At 45.8% G+C, this 21,969-nt stretch overlaps 1 protein-coding gene across 2 annotated transcripts; it reads right to left on the bottom strand.

The window, feature by feature from the left end:
- Positions 1-5,781: 5,781 nt before the first annotated feature.
- CD8A (CD8a molecule) lies at positions 5,782-10,331 on the bottom strand. Of its 2 annotated transcripts, XM_029592973.1 has the most exons (6): positions 10,194-10,331; positions 9,065-9,418; positions 7,671-7,766; positions 7,265-7,387; positions 6,243-6,288; positions 5,782-5,984 (listed from the first exon to the last, which is right to left on the bottom strand). In XM_029592973.1, exons 1-6 carry the CDS (start codon positions 10,237-10,239, stop codon positions 5,933-5,935), a joined length of 717 nt encoding a protein of 238 aa, XP_029448833.1. In that variant the 5' UTR covers positions 10,240-10,331; the 3' UTR covers positions 5,782-5,932. The 2 variants fall into 2 exon arrangements, with proteins under 2 accessions (XP_029448833.1, XP_029448844.1); XM_029592984.1 differs by lacking the exon at positions 7,265-7,387.
- Positions 10,332-21,969: the final 11,638 nt, after the last annotated feature.

The following is a 21,969-nucleotide window of genomic DNA, read 5'->3' as shown; positions in this document are numbered from 1 at the left end:
TAAACCACAACAGGGCCCAGAGGGTTTTAAGTGCTACCCCATAGGCAAGTGCCACCCCAAAAAATGGCTTGCCACCCCGATTTCCAAAGATATTGAATCAGCCCACATCAGGCCCAGGCCAAACCAAAGTTTGCAGTATTGCAACTGCTCTCCCAGTCCTCTTCCTCAGCCTCCAAGTCTGGCAGCAAAAGCAGCATTTAATTGCATGTCATGACCTTCTGCCACAAGGCTCCTGAGCTTGCAGCTCATACAGGGGGAGACTGGCTCCGCTGCAGCAGGAGATACGATGGATGAAATGCTGCTCCTGCTGTCAGCCCAGAGGACTGAGGAGGAGGAGGATCGGGACAGAATGTAGTTGTTGCCTGGTAACCACGGGGCAGGCTGTCCTCAGCCCCAGGGAAGGAGACATCTCAGTGTGTCAGGGTGTGAAGAAAAGGAGGGACGGGTGAGAAGGGAAATAAACCTGAGTGGGGTGGGAGGGATTCATCTGCAAAGAAGGAGGGGGGTGTGAGAAGTAAAAATAGCCTGAGGTGAGGGGGAAGCATCTGGGGGGAGTGAGGAAGTGAGAAGAGGTGAAGAGCCTCTGGAGGGAGGGAGGGGATGAGAACATCTGGCGAGAGAGAGTCAGAAGAGGGGAAGTGTCTCTAGGGGGAGTGGGTGACTAATGGGAAGGGGGAGAAAGGGGGAAAGAGCTTCTTGAGGAAGGGGGTACAAAGGAAGGAAGGAAGAGCCTCTGGAGGGCGGAAGATTTGAAGGAGAAGCCTTTGAAGAGAAGGGAAGAGAATGAAAAGTCTTTGGAGGGAGAGGTGAGGAGGAGGAAAAGCTTTTGAAGAGAGGCAGGAAGTGAGAAGGAAAGAAGAGCCGAGGGAGGGATGGGGTGAGAAAGGAAAAGAGTTTCTGGAGGAAGGGGAGGGTGGCAAGATGATGTGAAGGACTTGTAGGGCTGGGGATAGGTTGAGAGGCCGTGTATAGGAACAGGAGACTATGAAAGGGGTGTGGGTGTGGAAATGGGGCTGGGGAAGAGAAATGAAAGGCAAAAGGAGTTGGGCTGAGGCGAGAATGAGTCAGAGGAAGGTAAATGAAGGCTGGGGAAGGAGTGCGTAAAGAGGGTGGAAATGGGGGACTAAAGGCAAAGGGGAAATAGAAGACTGGGGAAAGAATGAGAAACAGAGGAGGGATGGAAGGGCTGGGGAGGGCTGAGAGCATGAGATGGAACACTGGTAAGTAAGAGATAGCTGAAAAGAGGGAGACTGAACACTGGAGGATCTAAGAACATAAGAACATGCCATACTGGGTCAGACCAAGGGTCCATCAAGCCCAGCATCCTGTTTCCAACAGTGGCCAATCCAGACCATAAGAACCGGGCAAGTACCCAAACACTAAGTCTATTCCATGTTACCATTCTAATGGCAGTGGCTATTCTCTAAGTGAACTTAATAGCAGGTAATGGACTTCTCCTCCAAGAACTTATCCAATCCTTTTTTAAACCCAGCTACACTAACTGCACTAACCACATCCTCTGGCAACAAATTCCAGAGTTTAATTGTGCGCCGAGTGAAAAAGAACTTTCTCCGATTAGTTTTAAATGTGCCACATGCTAACTTCATGGAGTGCCCCCTAGTCTTTCTACTATCCGAAAGAGTAAATAACCGATTCACATCTACCCGTTCTAGACCTCTCATGATTTTAAAGACTTCTATCATATCCCCCCTCAGGCATCTCTTCTCTAAGCTGAACAGCCCTAACTTCTTCAGCCTTTCCTCATAGGGGAGCTGTTCCATTCCCCTTATCATTTTGGTTGCCCTTCTCTGTACCTTCTCCAGTGCAACTATATCTTTTTTGAGATGCGGCGACCAGAATTGTACACAGGGGAGAATGAGGGGGAAAATATAGCTATGAGTGGATAGAGAATCAAAAAAGAGAGAAAGGAGAAAAAAGATGAAAGAAAAAGATCAATGTCAGAGAAAGATGTAGAGAAGGGAGGGAAGAAAACAAGATGACAGAAGAAATGAAAAATGGAAAGGAGACCCTTAAAAAGGACTTAGAAGACCAACAAGAAGAAAGTGGAAACAGAGACTGGGAGCAACCCAGTTATAAAAATAAAATGCCCAAATAACAAAAAGTAGAAAAAAATATTTTATTTTCAATTTTCAGAGACTGGAATACTTCAACTTTTTTTTTTTGCAGGGTTTTGTTTTACTTCACAAAATGTCTGGCAGTGAAAAGGTATGTGCTGTTGTTCATGAGGTGACACTACAATTTGAATAATTTTTTTTTTTTTTTTTGGTCTGGTAAGCTGTAAAGGGAAACATCCAAGCTGAGTTGTTGGGTTTATATTGGGTTTATATTGAGATTCTGTCCCAGCCTGTACAGACTCCCCTCCCATATAGAACAGTTGGTTAAATGCTGCTATCAAATAATTAGAATGGCAGGTTCACTGGCTGGTTGAAACTGGCTGGGGGTTTCTTTGTGCACAGAAGACTCTTAGGAGTCAACGGTCAAAATATTTTGCCCTGATAATTAGTCCTGTAGTACAGACTTTAACGCAAAGCCTTAACACAGCGATTCGCAAATTAAGGCCCGTGGGCCACATCCAGTTTGCAGACCACTTTTTCTGACCTTTAAACTTTCCCTGCTTGTGACCGAATCAGTCCGCAGAGCAATATTTACCTTTTTTCACCTATAGTGAGCCTGTCGGCACCCATTACCTGACTCAATGCAACCCCTCTCCATGTCAGCAGGAGCCTTGATTCAGCTCACCCCCTGCAACAACCCCCAAGAGGGAACCACTGCATCTGCCTCCCTACTCCGCTGAACTGAACCTCTGTAAATCCTACACTTTCCCCTGACTGCCTCTCACAGTGGCCGGCTTGAACGGCTTTGCCCCCCTTCCCCCCGGTCTTACTTCTGCTTTGACAGTGCCTCCGAGGCCTGGACCTCTTCTGCAGCTGCAGCCAACAACCCGAGCTCCAGCGCACTCTCCAGCCTCCAGCTCAGCTCAGGGCTCTTCCACAGGACCCCGGAATCTCCCGGTTGGGACTGCTGTGCAGGCCGCAAAGCTGGTGGGCGACCCCACCCTCGCCAGCAAAAGAAGAAGCCCTGGTAAAGTGAGAGAGGATGGAGAGGGGAACCAAAGGGAAGTGTGGGTGAGTAGAGGAGGCTGTGTTTTATAAGGGAAGGAAGGGACGGCAGTGAAGCCGGTGAGCATCAGAGAAAGGTTGCATGGGTGTGGAGGGGAGGGGGGATAGGGGAGAGGAATAGTGTGAAAGGTGAGAGGAAGGGAGTGAGGAACAGGCAAGGATGAGAGGAAGAGAGGGGTCTAGGAAAGGGTTATGGAAGGGAAGTAGAGAGAACAAGAGTGTGTGTGTGTGTGTGTGTGTGGAGGGTATGATTAGAGAGAGAATGGCCATAAACCCCACTCTATTCACCCACCCCCACATCAGGTTGCAGATTTTGAGGAAGGGGACGGGTAGATGATAGGGTTGTCCGGCCTGTAGCGGGATTGTCAACTTTCTAGAAATAGTTTCAGGTCCATAACTTTGTGGGAATCTTGCCCTTTGTCAGTGTTTGAAATCACTGAAAGATCCAGACTCCAAAGGGGGACCCTACAGCCGCCTCTCCGCCATCAAAACTCTAAGCGGACCCCCTCCCCACTGACTCTCTGCCTGATTTGAAATGTGGTACGTGGGTCTTCCCTTAAAAAGTGGGGGATCCCCTGCCTCAGTGGCACCACAACCTTTGCTTGCTTTAAATCTTATTCCTACTTTTCCACAGCATTGTCAAGTCGAATCAGGAATTTCCTATACACGTCTGCCCTGACTAATGTTTAAAAATAAGTGAGAAACTATTCATCCTTTCATAGCAGGAAAAGTATATTTACCGTCAACATGAGATAGAAATAATTGTTGCGAGCGTGTCCTCCGGCTGCTGTTACGAACCGAGGGCTTGGAGGGCCTTCGGATTCTGTTACCAGCGCGGTCGCCTCTAAGCAGGTGTGGTGAGCCCTGGGGCCACGGCGAAACTCAGGGAGGGGCCCCAAGCCACACTGTGGGAGGTGAGCTGGTGCGAGCATGGAGAACCAGACAAGGCATAGCTGAAGCAAGGAATAGAGAACAAGGTCTGACCCTCAGCCCGACCTGCACGCCCAAGACAACTAACAACGCAATGTTGATTGATGAACGGTCCTCCGACTGTTCCAAGCCCTTTCGGACCTGCCGCTGGGTATCGGCATTGGACAGCAGGCCGGACAGAGGACGAGGGCAGACAGAGTCCTTAGAACACAAAAGACATCACAGACGAAGGCTGAAACAAAGACATCACGGACGAGACAGGAACTTGGGCAGCAGGACAATGGCACTGTCTCTCAGGGCGCCCTACACAGCCCACCTTCACGGGCGGACCCAATGAGCTGGTCGCAGACCACCCTGTCCCACCACACGCCCTACACAGCCTGAGGAGGCTGGTCACGGACCACGCTGAGAACAGGAAAGCACAGGGAAAATAAGGTGCTGCAAAAGCAGTCTGAAGCGGGTTACTGCACTCCTGGCAGTCTGAAGCAAGTTGGAACATCAGGGACTGGATCAGGAACAAACATCTAGGAACATCTGGAACCAACATCAAGGCAACAGGCAGAGACACAGGACAGGGAACCGACAAGAGAAGACCACAGAGGACCTGGATCAATGAGGCCACACAGACAACTGTGAGACTCAATCCAAAGGCAAACAGGAACTGAAGTGAAGGTCCTTTTATACTGCTGTATGCAGGCAACTCCCTGGGAGGAGTACACATGGAACGCCCCCTCACTGGCCCTATAACTGAGGAGTGCTGCGGGCCGGCCCCTAGGCAGAAGGGCGTGGCCCAAACCAGGAAGTCCAAGCAGAGCCAAGCAAGCCCCTCCCCGCCCACAATAGCAGAGCCAAGCAAGCCTCAGGCAGGCCCCAAGAACATCGAGGCCTCCCAGGCCCTGGAGCAAATCCTGGATAGTTCGCAGGCGAGGCCCTGGCTTCAGAGCAGCCTCCAGAGGAAAAGGTGAGATGCCTCCTGTGGCACAGCAACAGGAGGGATCGTAACAATAATAAAGCAGTTACTTTTTTTTTTTTTTCGCAATAAGAAAAATGTGAAGATTGGCTGGAGCTCTCAGCATAGTTTATAAAACCTTGGTTTACAGGGCATGCACCGTCCCGAAAACCATTTGCATTCCGCCTTTATAGGTGCAGGGTGCTAGAACAAAATTCCGCTTAATAATAAAATAAAAATCATAATGGATTGATTTTTATTATTCTTAATAATGTTGGGAGCATTAAAAACAAACCTATAGCGCTGGCAAAGGCTTTGCGTTTAAACATGCACAGATTATAAACTGGGACTGCTACAAGCCGCCACCCACCACAGCTGTCAAATAATCCCCAATGGCAGATGATGGATTTTCCTACTACTGGACTATTTGCATTTTTCTAAAAGGTTTCCACCTGTATTTTTTATGCATTTAGTTGAGCAGTACTTGTGTCACAGTGGGGGAAAATGTTTACATTTTATAAGAAGATAAATCATATTTTTTTGTGTGCTACTTTGACCGACCCTGTCTAGCACTAGGCTCGGAAGACGTTATTTCGTTTCAATGTCGTCTGGAACTCGGGCTTTCGGATTATTATTGGTTTATTAGCTGCCACTGGTCAAACTCTGTAATAAAAAGCAGAGGAAAGGAGTTTTGAAGCCTTTGAAAAGGGAAGTGCTGTATGGGAGAGTGAGGACCGACTTCATCAAGGGGTCTTCCCCCCCCCCCCCCCCCCCGAGAGGTACTAGAAAGCCCCCTGGAAGTTGTAGTTAATGGCTGACAGCCCGTGCAGAAGGGTCAACGAGTCCAGCGGAGGCCCGGGCTCCCTCCTCGCCCGTCCCTGCCGAGCCCAACCTCGGGGCAACCACTGCCAGGCTACGTGTATCTGTCCGGAGGCTTCATTAGTCCGTTGATCTCCTTCATAGGCCTAAAGGAGCAAAGAAAAAGCCAGATTTAGAGCCGGCTGAGTCCCGCTGCAGAGGAGAGGCGTCCGGCCCCCTCGCCCCCAACTCTTTCGGCCACGCCTGGACATTTTGCCCTTTAGGATCTTTGTTATAATTCGGCAGAGCCGCTGGGCGAGAGCCTGATCGGAAGGCTCCCTCACTGCTTCTTCCCAGATCCCCCACCCCTCAGTTACACGTGCAATGCAGAGAAACGAAAGTATGAAGGAAGGCCGAGTGCTGACCTCTTCTTGCATTTACAGTGCTGTGCGCAGCGTCGCCTCCGGGAATCTGAAAAGAAAGGAAAAGCCGAGGCCAGTGACCGGGTCAGCGGCTGCTCTTCGTGTGTCTCATATTCATGCTATGGCCTCCCCCTCTGCCCAAAACATTAGCACCTGCCAAAGTGCTGTGGGATCATTCACGGCAATGTCCAGTTAACAGCGGGGATCAGTAGCGATTGAATAAAGGGCTAAATTACATCTGGACGCAGATGCACGCACAAGGGAATAAGACAAATGTCCCGCTTTGCATGCTCTGTAAATGAATGGCCCCTTCCCCAGCAGGCGAATTCATGCAGCCTATTGCAGTCACCTTTTCTTTACCTTTGTGAACATCGAATCGTAAGCGTTATCTGCAATTTTACAGCGATCGATGGCACTTGGACTATCTTTTAATTGGAATCTGTAACTATCAATGCAATATATATATATATCTACGCTCAGCTGCCGTCGTTCATGTTATTTTGGTCTGTAAAATTCCGTCCATAGTCTTTATTTGACGATCATTTTGCAGCAGTCGCTATTAAACTAATGACCATTAATTCATTCCATTGGTAGAATTGCAGGTGAATGTTAAGACTAACGATCTTGCTGTGGCAGGAATTAGTGGTCATTATTTTAAAATCCTCCTGCCACTACAAGATCGGCGTTTACTCTGTGGGGGAAAAAAAAAAAAAACCCTCGCCTATGCAAACTTAAAAAAACAAACAAACAAAAAAGGCAGGGCAAGAAAACCTCCGGAACGTATGTGCTGCTGCTGCTGCTGTTTGACCCGATTTTTCCAGGAGCTGCAGTGCGCGAGGGCATCTCCCGGGCCCCCGGGTCTCCCTGCACCTGCCAGGGAGTCGGCTCAGCTCCGTCTCGCATCTGCACCCCCGCACGACCCTCTCCCTGCACACCTGGCTCGGCACCTGCACTAGGGGGGGGGGGAACTCCCACCAAAAACCACACACCTCCCCCCCCCCCCCCGAACCATAAACGCTCCTTACATTTACAGAGGAGGACGGAGGTGACCAGGACGCCGATCAGAAGGAGCAGGCAGGATCCTGCCAAGGGAGCCCAGATGTACAATTCACAGGGGAAGCGCCATCCGCCCCGCTCCAAGGAATTGTCTGAAAGGGGGGGGGGGGGGAAGCAAAATGATCATCTCAGAGCAGGCATAGGAAACCTCCCTCCAGGCAGCGGCGAGCCCTGTACAGAGGTCCGAGCCCCGGGGGGAAGGGCAATGCAAGAAATCCACCCCCCACCCAGCCCCGCCGCCCCTCCCGCAGCTCGCCCTTTCCCTCCCTTCCTTACTGGCCCGATCCGTGGTTTCAGCTTAAGACAGTGCTGAATCTTTAAAAAAAATAAACTAAAATAAAGAAATCCCCCAGGAAAAGTCTAACGGGAGGTTACCTGCCGGCCTGTGGCTGCTGCAGTTCTCCGGGCTGCGGGAGCTCTGGGGCCCGCGGGCCGCCGCGGTGCTGCTGCTGGTAGGAGCGAGGGTCGTGCCTGCGGGGGGAGGGGGAGAGAGATTTTAGCGAGGCCCACAGGGAAGGAAGCGCCCGCCCGTGCTGAGTCCTCCTGGCTGCCGTTTCTCAGCGTCTCGGGCCGGGATCACATAACAGAGATAAGCGGCGCTAAAGCAGGCGAGACCGGGCCGGACTGCAGTTCGGTGCAAATCGAGCAACCCCTCCGCACCGTGCACTTAAATCCCTCGTCTTATTTTCGTCCTTAAAGAGCAGTTGATTTGCATCACTGCCCTAATCACGGACCCTTGCTTTTTAATGGCCTAAATCTTGCAGGAACTGGTTTTTTTTTTCCTTCTGTTCACTGTTTTATGTTTTGTTTTGTTTTTTTTAACAGTGAAATAATATCGCTTCCATTGCAGCTGCCATAAATAAAATACTGGGTTGCTGTGTTAGTTCGCTTGGATGTGTAGAAACTGGTGGCAGGGCCCATCAAAAATGGTGGGGGGGAGAAGGCAGGCAGGCACACAGCCACCCCTCCCCCTGCCCCCCTGGGTGGGCACCTTCGCCCGCACAGAAGCCGGGCAATGTTCCTGGTTTACCTGCACGCACACACACATGCCACATGCAGTTAGGGAGGCCCAATTTTGAGTGGGAGGCTGAGAGGACACCCTAAGGAAACAAATGAAATCATCAAATCTCCAACCCCCCCCCCCCCCCCCCCCAAAACAAAACATAAAAAAACCCAACAACCAACCCCCCCCCCCCCCACCCCGCAATTAAGGTTTTTGGAGCTTGGCACCCGAGTGGTCAACGCCTAAACCCAGCACATTCTATGGATAGGGATAAGGTCAGCAAACCAGTTGTAGGTCATACCCCTTTTTTAAATTAGAGACGGTTCCTATGTGCTTGGCTTTCCAGGCCTGCAGTCCAATACAAGGGCTTTCTAGACAAATGTCCCAGCCATCTTTGGTCAATGCTGCAAGATATCCCTGGGACGAGCGGGTGGGCGGCCACTGCCTGCTCAGCTCATTCAAACAGCCAAGCTGGGGCAATTCAAACAAAGGGGAATCTCCACTTATGCCTGTCAGGCACTCAGAAAGCAACACCTTTTTTTTTTTTCTTCTTCTTCCAGAAATCATAACTAACAAATCCTTCCAAAATTATACAATGAAATACATAATTACAAAAAAAAAAACTAATAATAAGCAATATAACCTTCATGTTACAGCGAATGAAGTGGGGGGGCACGCACACGTCGATGCCTTAAGAAGTGAATTAGGAGAACCCCTAAGTTTCCCCGCCTGCCTCCTCTCTGGTGCTCGGCGCATAGACTCCTACCTGGGTAATAGAGGGGGACGCCAGGGCTGAAGAAGAGCTCGGAGTTATAGAAGGACAGGCAGTAATAGGTGCTCTGGTCCTCCTCGCCAAAGGACTTAAACTCCAAGCTGTAGCTCCAGGATTCCTTTTGAACTGTAAACTGAGCGGCATCGATTTTCAAGTTCGCTTTCACCCTGCCCAGGGAGTTGATGTAGAACAGGAAGGTGGGAGCTCGCTGGCTTCTCCTCTGCTGGAACCAGAAGACTCCTTGATCCAGGAGGGCGGGGTTCTTCTTGGAGGAGCACTGCAGCTTCCCCGAGCCGCCCTGCACGATGTCGGAGCCCTGCCTCAGCTCCAGCTGCTGGGAAGAAGGGCCTGCAGAGGAAAGACAGGACACCAAGGCAGCCGGTGAACTCCTTAACAACAGAAAGGGCAATCAAAGAGCAAGTCGCGGAACCTTCTTAGACTTCGAATACGGGCAAAGACATTATAATTACTTATACGAATTATTTTGCGAAGCATCCTGCTGTATGTGTCGATGGTGCTCTAAAAATATACCATTAACCTCCGGGGATGCCTCGGCCAAAGCATGTGCAGGTAGCCATGTGTAGACTAAGTCATCCCACAGACCATGTCACCCCCACTCAAACTTCTGCTTTTCCGTGCAGAAGGGCACTTGCGCGGTTGCCATCTTAGTCCCACTTGAATGAGCAAAAAAAAAAAAAATGCAAGTCAATCAGGGGAGTTCTTATTCTTCTTATGGAAGGTCTATATCTTTTTGTGCTGAACTTTATGTCTGCATAGAAATAAAATTCATCTTGAAGGAACTTCAAAGGGGACTTCAGCATTTAAGAAAATGGGGCAATACAGCATACTTGGAAGTGGAAGACCTTGCCGGGAGGCAGCAGGGCAATTATCGCAAGGGCTTCCTAATTCTTACTGAGATATTTCAGGAAGAACAAACCCCAGTAAAACACCTTGGTTTAAAACACACTGCAGGGATGCCTCTTAAGTAACTGTAGTACAGTGGGTGCATCCCCCACCGCCTTTAAAGCAGACAAGGTGCTGGCTCTGGTCTACATTTACAGAGAAGGATTCCTCTAGAGCCGCACAGCATCCATAATATGGGATAAACTGCTAAAATACTCACGCCACAGCAAGTGCAGGAAAAGGAGGACAGCAATTAGCTTTGCCATTGTATCACAGACGAGAGAAGGCAGATTGTCATCACCAAGGTCTTCAACTGCAGAGGGTGTTGCAGTGGGTAGGCTTCAGGGACCTACTTTTGTTTTTTGAAAGGATATGATGTCACTTACACTAGTGATAAAATCATAGAGGAAAAAGTAAGGGAGTTTACTCAGCATGAGGAGAGCAAAGAGACTGTCATCATTTTAGTATTGCATTACATCGAGTACAATTTTAAGTTGCTTTTCACCCATACACAATATTCAGTAAAGAGGTACTCCTGTTCCCTGCCCATGGCAAAAAATCTTTATTGATTAAGGACCATGAGGTAAAAATGTAAGTCACTCAGCAGCTCTATTTATTGACCGACCCATCAAAGCTGATCATGTCTTGGGAGTCTCCACTTCCTAATCAGATGGACCTTCCTTTTCTGTTCTTATCTGCATCCCAGAAGACTCCTCTTCTTTTCCTTGTGACAGGATCTGAGGTAAGTTGGGGGGTGAGGGAGGGGAAGGGGTGTTTGGGTGTATAGGATGCATCACTATTTTGAAGGGAAACCAATGAAATACTTGTTTTGTTTGTTTGTATTTGCACAACGTAGTTTATACATGTTAGTTTCATTTCACTTATTTTATTAAGTTAATCTCCACATTATTTTAGTTTCAAAATGGATTCAGGTGCCTCCTCTTTATTAAAAACCTCTAGTGGAAACAAACTCTATAAGAGTTTGACTGACTTGAGGGGTTAGCGGATGTGGAATGTGATGCTGATACTTGTTGAGTAGCAGAATGGCTGACAGGGGATTGACTGGCGATTGAAGGGGCATCTGATGCTACCTCTTTCTCATCTTGTCCAAGTCATAAGTCAGAGACTAAGGTGTGCAGCAAATCACAGATTCATCTTCACATAGGCTCCCTAGAGCTCGGGTTTGAACCAACGGCGTAGACAGAGGCAGAGCAGGGTTTGCAGGGGCCTAGCGCAAGCCCTGCAGCCAGCATGCAGAGAAAGTTCTAGCTACAAGGTCCATCGCCTTTTCTGCCTCAAGAGTTACTAGCGCTTCCTCTTGTATCCCTTCTACTGGCAGAATTTATCACACCCAGCATTCTTAACATGTTATCACTAGAGTGTCTTCCTAAAATAAATCCTACTTGATCTCTATGGATTAGCTTCCCTATCATATTTTCTAATATATTATTTGCAAGGACTTTTGCAAAAATCTTCATAATCTGCATTTAACAACAGTAGTTGCCAGTACAATGAGCCTGCCTGGGCTTCCCTTACTTATGCATCACTGTTACAGAGACTTCATACTGTACGTTATTATAGGGAACTGGACAGATTCTAATACACTGTGGATAATTTCACCAATATCAGGGCTAACTGCGTTGCTGTGTTTGTATTTTTTATGTTGTTTGGGTTGTTTTTTTTAATATTGCTTGCAGGTCCAGTTATTGTTTGACTGTTTAGAATAGCAAATGCTGGAAAACAGAAGAGAAGGAAAAAAAGAACGGTACAGGATGTGAATTCACTTTAAAAGAAAACGTTCTGGCTTGAGAGAATGCAGCACAGGCAAGTGGTAAATGTATCATTTGATTTGTTTTTTTTTATTGCCGTTTTAGATGCTATTCAGATTGTTGCCCTTGGTACCAGACACGGACCAGAATGACGTAAAATTCCTTAGTATTACTTGTTTTCATTATACAAGATCACTCAAAATTTGTACACTGCCTTGAGTGATCTTATGATCGGGAAGGCGATGTGAAATACCTGTAAGTAAATAAATAAATAAATAAGCAAGCTTGCCCTAACCCTAACAATACTGTATTGGTAGGGGGTAACTGCTGCTGAATAAATTGTCAGCTGGATGGGATGAGGAGTATAGTATAAGTACACTTCCGGAGGACTACAGGAGAAGTTGAGAAGGACTCAGCAGCGCCTCTTCCTTTGGCATCAGCTTCTTCTGGATGATGTGGAGGTGAATGGTGCAGGGTAGTAAAGAGAGCCGGAAGGGAAGGAGTCCCTGCAACAAAGGGAGAGGGAAAGAAGGGAATGAGCTAGTCCTTGGGTGGAGGAGGAGTGAGACAGGTGGAGACAGAGAAGGAATGCTGGTTGGGGGAGAGAGACAGAGGAAAGTTGTCCAGACAATAAGACATCGGCCCCTGCATCTCCCCTTCCATAAGCTCCTAAGCTATTATGCCAAGTCTTTGGTTTGTAGAACTTCAGGTGAATGTTCTGGTTAAATAATTGTCAATCAATGCTTTCGTCTGGATGGTTGGGCAATAATCCCCGAGTGTTTAGTTCTATGAACTCTGAGTAGCTAGGGAATAAGCTCTAAATGTAATTCTATGAGTCGTTAAGGAATGAGCTCTGAGTTCTAGTCCAGGCTCTTGATTGCTCATTCTTACATCCGAGCCTGTTTCTGTTTGTTGGTGCATTGTTTATTTGATTTAATATGTGAGAGAGATAAGATATATTTGGGGATATACTGTATTTTGCTTTAATTTAGCTATTTTCTCCATTTTTTTTTTTTGCATTTTAAATTTTGCATTATATTATTGGTGTAAAATTGTTATCTTTATTTACTATTTGGATAAATATTTTTGCTTTTGTTCCTAGCCTTGGGTTCCTCAGCAGTAAGGCAAGTAATAAATATCCAACTAAAATAAAATAATAAACTCATAGTAGGATTAAAAAAAACAAAGCAATCACAGATGTCACTATATGTGTACATTAGATTGTGATTAAGAAATAACTATATTCAGTAATCAGTGTTGTAGTGTAAGCTAGCAGAATAAGTAGGTTTTTTTTATTTATAATTTTAATTTTCCAGAAGAAAAAAAGAAAATATCACAACATTAACTGGAAACATATTTTCTACTCATAAATAAAGAAAAGCCATAGAAGGCAACATTTCAAGACTAAAACAGCAGAAAATCATTAGTTCACATAACAAAAGAGGGGAATGGGGTAATGAAGAAAACAGGATGCCCCTAGAGCTCTAACTGCCTGGAGCATTGCTAGGAAAAGCTTCCTTCTAACTTGCATAGCCCTTGCAACATGAGGACAAATCCATATTCTTTGTCCCAAAAATAACTTTCAGGAATTTTGGGGAAAAAAGACGCTGTTGGAATAGGAAGGATACTAACATAATTTCCTTCAGACTACCTTCAATAACAGATTGCTCTAAATAGTAGGGAGCCCGGACCCTCTTGTGCCACTGCCAAGTCCATCTCTTGACCCGGAACTAGAAAATATGTTTTATTCACTGGGGGTGTGGCTTCAGATGTTATTCCCAACACCTCCAATAAATATTTCTTCCAGATCTCCCACAGCTTCACACTAGGAGCCTTAGGAAAATTCAATACATAGAGAAAATCTTGCTTGGCTCTCCATTTGTTCAAGTTTAGGGGTAGATTTTAAGACCTATGCGTGCACGTCCATGTGCATGTGCTACCCGGCACGCACACAATTACGCGCAAGTAACGTGCGTGTGCCGGTGTCCCGGGGCTTTACGCGCATGGCTGGGCCTTTTTAAAATAGGCCTGGTGCGCATAAGGCCACCTACACGCGTAAATCCACTGGATTTATGTGCGTAGGGCTTTTAAAATCCGAGCCTTACTGTGTAATCCATTTCTATTTTGAATGGCTCCTGCATTCACACTTTTCATATTGGCCATCTCTTTTTCCAGTGTCTCAAATCTTTCAGTATGATCCAGACTATTAGTCTGTTGATTGATAGATAAAGCCTCTCTGAAGAACAATTACTTATAGATGTGTCCAGTCTCACAAACACTGCCCATATTGCCTTGAGCGTCATCACTGAGGTTTATGCAATGGAGAAAGCGTTATAATTTGAGTAGGATTACTTCTTTAACCTGCACCAGGTCACCACTGGAGACCAACTCTCCCTTTGCCAGTCCGGGCTGCTGACCCAATATTCCTCCAGGCTATCCTTTTTGCCACAAGTTGCTGATTCCCGAGTCTGCTGCACTTCCGTCATAAGGTTGCTTGGCCACCAAAATGCACCTTTCCGACAGCACCCTCCTCTCGGAGGCAAAGGACAATCAGGAGGACTCAGCAAGACCAAACTTCCAAGGAGCTCTGATGTTCCTCCATTGGGGCTCACCAGGGGTAGAGGAACCTTCACATCAGATGCACGGGTAAGGAATCCTTCGATCTTCGGCTGAGCAGAATGTGAGGGTTGAGACTCTGACGAAAAACCCTCACCTTCCCCTTCTTCTTGGGAGGCATATTGCAGGAAACAAAGTAGAAAGGGCCATCAAGAGCTTCCCACTACCATATTCACCCCATCTTAGCTGCACTCCCCCCTCAAAATTGTTGACAATAAGTAGGTTGAATGAGTCCTGCTTGCATTCCAGTACAGTACAGTATGTGTCTTTTAATATCCTCACAGTCAGGGTTAAAAATCTCTTAGATGGTGAATCCAAGATGGCGACCTAGCACTGCATGGAGCTGCTTCATTTTTTCCTGTGCTTTTATCTGGTTGTTATTATGTCAAACTCTGGTCGTAAATGGAGGACCAAGGAGAGGGATGTCTGCCCCTCCAGAGAGTCCCGTTATCAGCCCAATGGATGCACACGTGCAGTGAGGGGCTTTAGCACCGGGAGGTGAATCACTGGAAGTCATCAGAGAAGAAGAGGTAATCAACTACCTCCTTGATTCTTCAATATCTCTGTCCCCAGCTGAAAGAATGGCCCCTGTTAATCCTGCTGTTGCGAGAACCCTAACTCCTTGATGGGACTCGGCCTGCAGCAGTGCCGCCGAATCTGCCGAGACTCATCCTGAGATCATGGCATTTGTGTGAATCGCTCCAGAGCCAAAAGTCCCTGGGGGTCCAGCGGGGATCCGGGGGCGATATCCTGCACGCGTGACGTCGGGAGCCAGGAACCAAAATGGCGCCGGCGCTACCTTTGCCCTGTCACATGATAAGGGCAAAGGGCCACTGGCGCCATTTCTCAACGCAGCCGTGGCCAGAGAGAGAGGGAGATCGCGTCGGGACCCCCCCCCCCCCACACTGGACCCCAGGTAATTTAAAACATTTTGGGGGGGTTCGGGAGGGTGGGGGATTTGTTTTAAAGGTTCGGGGTGGGTTTTAGGGTTTTTTTGGTGTGCCGGTTTTCCCGCCCTGGATGATTCACACCCCTACTTGAATCTGTCAGAAGTGCTTGTGACCTCTGATAGTGAGCTGGCTCATCCAGCTACTTTGGTTGTCTCTTTTGCACTTGAGCCCGACAGAGACCGGATCCTAAAATCGTTCCTTAGGCATTGCCCGGACTCTTTCCTTCATCCGAAGGTTTGAGTTTTTCCTGATTTGGCAAGACAAACTCAGGAGAAGAGGAAGCAGTTTTTCTTATTGAGGCCCAGAGTACTGCAGCTGGGTGCTTTTTTTCCCCTTTATTTCATATATTTTTCTTCCATCCATCTCAGCTTTCTAATTTTCTTAGTGATAAATTACCTCCTGAGGAAGGGTCTTCACCTTTAAATGCTAACTGACTTCTCTACGGTTAGGAATGAGTCCTTTATATGAGTTAATGCTCCTCTTTTTGCTAGTATTACTTGTAAGTCTTCAGTAACTTTTTTCCTGAATCCTCTGCGTCTGGATCCTCTAATTTTGAGGACTAGGATTGTATTTGGCATTATTTGATGGCCTGGAATGCTAGGTATCCTCATTTTGATTTATTTGTTGCAAATGTCAATTGTTTTCTTTTTCAAGTATTTTTTTTTCTTTATTTAAGATTTTTATATACCGGCATTCATGATACAATCACATCATGCTGGTTTACATTTAAACAGGGGTGCACAATAAACAACAAACTAACCTGGTAGTGTAGAAGGAAGCAGTTACAAATAACAAGGAGGATAGAACTGGGAGAAGAGAAATAAAGGAGAGGATAACATTAGATAGAGTTATTTACAAGGGGAAGAGGCTGACCTGGCTGGGTAACGTATGTTGATGGTGTGAGGGATTAATATTCTTGGAATATTTTATTAAAATTCAATAAATTAAAAAGAAATTAAAAAAAAAACATTTTTTATTATTTCGTGGAGCCTCCCTGCCATGAAATTGTAATTGCAGATGCAACTGAGCTGCCTCTGGAGCAAAGATGGATTTAGGATTTTGCCGCTCCTAGGCACTTTTGGTAATTTCACTCCCCCATCTCCTGTAAGGGCCCTTTACAGGGTAGCAGAGGGCTGTTCTCTCCTGATGGAGATTCAGCAGACCTGGAAGGCAGCAAATCATAGTCAGCCTGCTGCCCCTAAATGTTTGTTGTCCTAGGCATAGGCATAATGGGTGCCTATTGACAAATCCAGGACTGCTCTGGAGAGAGGTTCGCCTATGTAATTGGACCGGCATTAGTGGGGTGAGAGTCTCTTTGCAATTGGACTGCTTCTAGGGAAGGCAGCGAGTGGAGGGTGTGGATCAGTCCTTCTGCCGCATGCCACTTCCTGTGCAATGTCAGTGCCGTGAATGAGCATTTTCAAAACTTGCAGGCTGGTTGTGCTGATCCCCCGCATTATAAGATCAGCACAGCTGACAGCCACGGGTTCAGAAAACGGACGCTGGCAAAATTGAGCGTCTGTCTTCCAACCCATGGGCTACGGGCAGATTTTTAATTTTTTTTTTTTTTATTTTTGATTTTTTTTATGTTTGGGGCCTCTGACTTAATTTCGCTATGATATTAAGTCGGAGGGTGTACAGAAAAGCAGGCGTTAATTTCTGAAAGTAAAATGTACGGCTTTGCCGCACATTTTGCTCTCTGTATCGCATGGGAATGACCAATAGGCCCATCAACATGCACTTGCATGTTGCAGGCGCTATTAGTTTCGGGGGGGGGGGGGGTTGGCCACGCATTTTTGATGTGCTATTACCCCTTACTGTATAAGGGGTAAAAATAGCGCGTCAAAAATGTGCGGCCAAACATGGGCTAACAGTGCGCTCCGCCGGAAACTGGAAAGGATAAATAAAACAAAAAAATCTCCGACTCTCCATACCTGGGAACGTTAGATTTCCAGTCCTCCTGAGATTGTCGTAGATTGGAGAAGGGTGTACAACTTTAACCTCTCTCATACACATATATACAGGTACTTTCACACATGCACACACATGTGCACAAGCAGTCTCCCTCATAGACACATATATACACAAACACCCTTCTCATACACAACACACACACCCAAGCAGGCTGCTTCACACACACACACACACACTCACAAGCAGGCTGCCTCACACTCAACATACACACACACACACACAGGTTGCCTCACACAATCACACAAGAAGGCTGCCTCTCACACACCACACACACAAACAAGCAGGCTGCCTCACACCACACACACACACACAAGCAGGCTGCCTCACACCACACACACACACACACACAAGCAGGCTGCCTCACATAGGCACACAACACACAAGCAGGCTGCCTCCCACACCAAACACACACACACACACACACACACACATAAGAGCACTGAGAGGAGGGGATCACCTTGCTGATGGCTGGAAAGAATTGGTAAGTATTGCTTGGAGAAATTTTTTAAAACTTACAATTATTGGGCAGAAGTAAACTATTGAGGTTAATTATTTAGTGTGTTTGTGTGCTTTGTTTTAAACAGGTAGTCAGAAAGTCAGGCAACAGATTTCAGAAAGGCAATATATGGAACATTATGTATAACCAGAGAGTTGCACAGAAATCAGAATATCAGAACAATTATCCCTCCCCCTTATCCCCTTATTCCCCCACCATTGACCATCATGTAGTGTAGTTAGCAATAATAAAAATAAAAAAGAAATATTAACACCCTGTCAAGTCCCGCTCAAAAATGTTATTTGGTGTCCACCCCAAGCCGCACCATGTAAGGATGCCATATTTTGTTAAATTTGTCTAAATTATCCTAACAATTCGCAGTCAATTTCCCAAGATAATACAATTTAAACAATTTTTGTTCAACCTTTGATAGTACTGGACTAGCCTCCTGTTTCCAGGAAGCAGCTATTACCATACGGGTTGCTATAATAGTTTGCGAGAATAGAATCTGTTGATACTTATTGAGTTCTGATGGAGGAAAAGTTAACAAACAGTACTTAGGGTCCTTAGATACTTGACAGTTTAATATTTTAGATATTAGCTAAAAAACCTTATCCCATAACCTAGAGATATTTGCACAGCCCCACCAGATATGATACAAAGTGCCCTCATGTCCACATTTCCTCCAATATTAATTAGATAGTTGAGGGTATATCTTATGTAGTTTGGATGGCATTAAGTGCCAATGGTAGAGCAACTTGTATCAATTCTCTACAAAAGAGGTGTTGCGCTGGAGGTGGACCCTTAGCCTGGTGCAGGATTGTTACGGCCCTCTGGTCGGACCCAGAGAGTGCTGCCACCAGGAACATAAGAACATAAGAAAATGCCATACTGGGTCAGACCAAGGGTCCATCAAGCCCAGCATCCTGTTTCCAACAGTGGCCAATCCAGGCCATAAGAACCTGGCACAGCCAGCCTACAAGTTTTGAAAATGCTCATTCACAGCACTGACATTGCACAGGAAGTGGCATGTAGAGCACATGAGGAGACAGAGGCTAGCTGGAGTTTCGCCAATAACAGTCTGGGGTTTCCGCAAGTTGAGCCCTTGGGTACCTGGATGCAATGCCCCCCTTCGGGTAAAGTACACTTTTATTATCTGTGGGTAAAGAGGGACCAAAAAATCTAGGCATCTCTGGTGACAGTTTGGAGCTAACCGATTTTGGAAGACTGTAGAGGAGTAACATTTTAGAGCTACTCTTCTGGTAGCATTTAATTTGAACAAGATAAATATATGATTTTTCAACCAATTTTTCATACTAAAACTTGTTTTGGGGGCAGCAGATTTGGCTTTATCCCGATCTTTGTAAAGTTATGCAAGCCAGATATAAAATATTTCTTGAAATGCAATTTTACTTGCAAATGTTTAATGATGCATGATAATGTGAGATTTTGAGTTGTCCCAATTACAGTTTTTTCTAAATGCAAAAAATAAGATAGCCGTTTCTAGTACTATGCCAGTGAGTCCAGGATCTGATATTATTATTAATTAATGAATTAATTAATTAATTAATTTTATATACCACAGAACTGCCCCCACTTGCAGAGGAGCCAGTCAAGGGAGAATCAAGGTGTGGCATCCCTCCAGCCAAGGCCATGACCACAAACCCATCATCTGAATGGGAGGACCCAGGCTTAGCAAAACCTGAGGAAGACAGCTGACCCAGGTTAGAAGCCAGGTCAAGCTGAGAAACCCTAATATGACAGGCAACACAAATAGGAAGACGCTTAGGCATCTTGTTTACTGGTGCCATCGCAAAGCTATATATATACTGTGACGTCAGCTTGTTCCATCTTCATCTGCTGGCAGGGGAGCATAAACCCACTGGTCCTGAGTCCATCTGTCTACATGCTAGGAAACTTCAGTGTTTGGCTTTGATGGCTTGGGTGTTGAACAACTAATTTCATACATGCAGTTGTCTACTGGTGTAAAGGAATTTCTCCTTTCTTCAAGGTCATACTCTACGAGAAGATCCTACAACTTTAAATGGACATCTGGTGCTCACAATTCAGATAGGACCACTTTAAGCATCCTGTTCCTTTTTTGCTTGAATATCTACTAAATCTATCCAATTTCATTTTGAAATCTAACAGTCAGAGTTTGCTTAGCACCATAGCAGCATGCCATGAGATTTTAGAAGGTGTTACTATTTCCCACCAGCCTATCATTGTCAAATTTATGAAAGGATTCACGCATCTGGAACTTTCAATAAGATATTCTCCCGGACCTAAGGATCTAATGTAGCCCCTGCTCAGGTCATGAAACCAGCAGAGCAGAGCTAACTTTCCTTTCTTAGAAAGTCTAATTTTTAATAGCAGTTACTTCTGCTCCAAGACTAATATAATACTTACCATTTTTATAGTGCTGTTGCATATACACAACATTGTACGATAAACTCTTGTCCTAGAGATCTTAGCAGCTTAAGTATGTACCAGAGGCAAAGGGAGATAAAGTGACTTTTCCAAGGTTACAAGGAGTGCCAGTGGGAGAAACAGGGTTTGAAGTCTGGTGTTCCTGTTCCTCAGCCTATTGCACTAACTACTAGGCCACTCTTCCATACAAGTGAACTGTAAATACCAGTCTCATATTGTCGTAATATTCAGTTCATTCACAACAGAGTAGTTCTAAAAACTCATTCGAAATGTCTTCCAAAAGTGGTTGCTCAGTTTCAATTGACTCAATCCATTGTTTTGCCAACTATCTTTCCAAAAGTCTACATCCTTAAGGGTGAGCAGGATCTTCATATATTGGACTGCAGAAGAGCTTTACATTTCTGTTTGTAAAGGATGCAGTCCCATGGAAATTCTTTGCAGCTGTTCCTTTCTTTTAATCCAAGCAACCAGGGCTTTTCATTTACAAAGAGAACTCTTTCTACTTGGATCTAATTGTATCACTGACTGTTAACAATCAAATAGGGCTACATTTTCAGTAAAGGCCCATCAGGTTAGGGCTACAACATTTTTAGTACATCTGCAAAAAAAGATACATTCACTGCTCATTACTGCCTAGAGACTGCTTTATACTAACACAGTAGCTTTGGCCAGGCAGTTTTTTTTTAAGCTGTTCAGTTCCACAAATCCACCCTCCCCATGGCACTATGGACAGGTTGCAATGATCTACTACTGACATGCAAAATAAACTAATAATATGCACCCATCCAGCTTGGAAATCCCCTTTTGTGTGGAAATTATCCTATTTGTCCACAGCAAAAGTGCAGTTACTTACCTTTAACAGGCGTTCCCTGTAGACAGCAGGATATCAGCCACATGGTCCCACCCACTTCCCCTTTAGAACTGAAGCTCAACTCACTATTAAGACTCATGTGGCTGGTCAATGTGTGGCAAAGTCTGTGCATGCTCAGAAGACTGCTTTTCTGAGTTCTGAGAGAACTTTGCAGTTTGTGCCATCAGATATCATCATCCAACTGTGTGGCTGATTTATCCTGCTGTCTATGGAGAATCCCTATTACAGTTAAGCAGCTTGTCTGCCTCCTCCCCTCACTGGTTTCTTGTGATTATGAAAAAGAGTTGTAATATAAAACCATAGTTCATAAATTATAAGAGATCACAGAATAGGAAAGACTGGCAATAATATCTGGATCAGCTAAGAGAAGCTGAGAAAGTAGGAGAGCAAATACCTTAATATGGGGAAACAAGACTTTTTTTTTTAAGATAGGTTAGTGATAGGAGAAAGTGAAAAAATGGCACTGTAAGACTCAGAGGTGAAGGGAAGGAATATGCAGAGGCTGACGAGGAAAAAGCAGAATTACTTAACAAATATTCCTGTTCAGTGTTCACTGAGGAAAGGCCAGGACTAGGATTACAGAAAATGGACACACATAGGATTGGTTGTGAGGTAAATATCAAACAATTTTCAGAAAAGTGTGTTTTTGAGGAGTTAGCTAAACTTAAAGTAGATAAAGCAATGGGGCTAGATGGGATACATCTAAGGGTATTAAGGAAACAGAGTTCTGTCAGCTATGCTGGCTGACCTTTTCAATGCTGTGTGTTAGAGAAGGGAATGGTCCCAGAAGACTAGAGACAAGTGCATGTGGTTCCTCCTCACAAAAGTGGAAGTAAGGAGGAAACTGGGAACTACAGGCCAGGTGGTCTGTCTTCTGTGGGGAGTAGATT

The sequence above is a fragment of the Rhinatrema bivittatum genome, chromosome 1 (genome assembly GCF_901001135.1).
Source record: "Rhinatrema bivittatum chromosome 1, aRhiBiv1.1, whole genome shotgun sequence".
Classification (NCBI taxonomy): Eukaryota; Metazoa; Chordata; class Amphibia; order Gymnophiona; family Rhinatrematidae; genus Rhinatrema; species Rhinatrema bivittatum.
Note: the sequence above shows the minus strand (reverse complement) of the source record. Positions and strands in the feature narration are given on the sequence as shown.

Coding starts and splice junctions, on each gene's coding strand:
- CD8A (XM_029592973.1), bottom strand. CDS start 10,239: ATGGCAAAGCTAATTGCTGTCCTCCTTTTCCTGCACTTGCTGTGGC. Junction 9,419..10,193: donor TTTCCTGCACTTGCTGTGGC/GTGAGTATTTTA, acceptor TTTCCTCTGCAG/GCCCTTCTTCCCAGCAGCTG. Junction 5,985..6,242: donor CACTGTAAATGCAAGAAGAG/GTCAGCACTCGG, acceptor TTGCTCCTTTAG/GCCTATGAAGGAGATCAACG.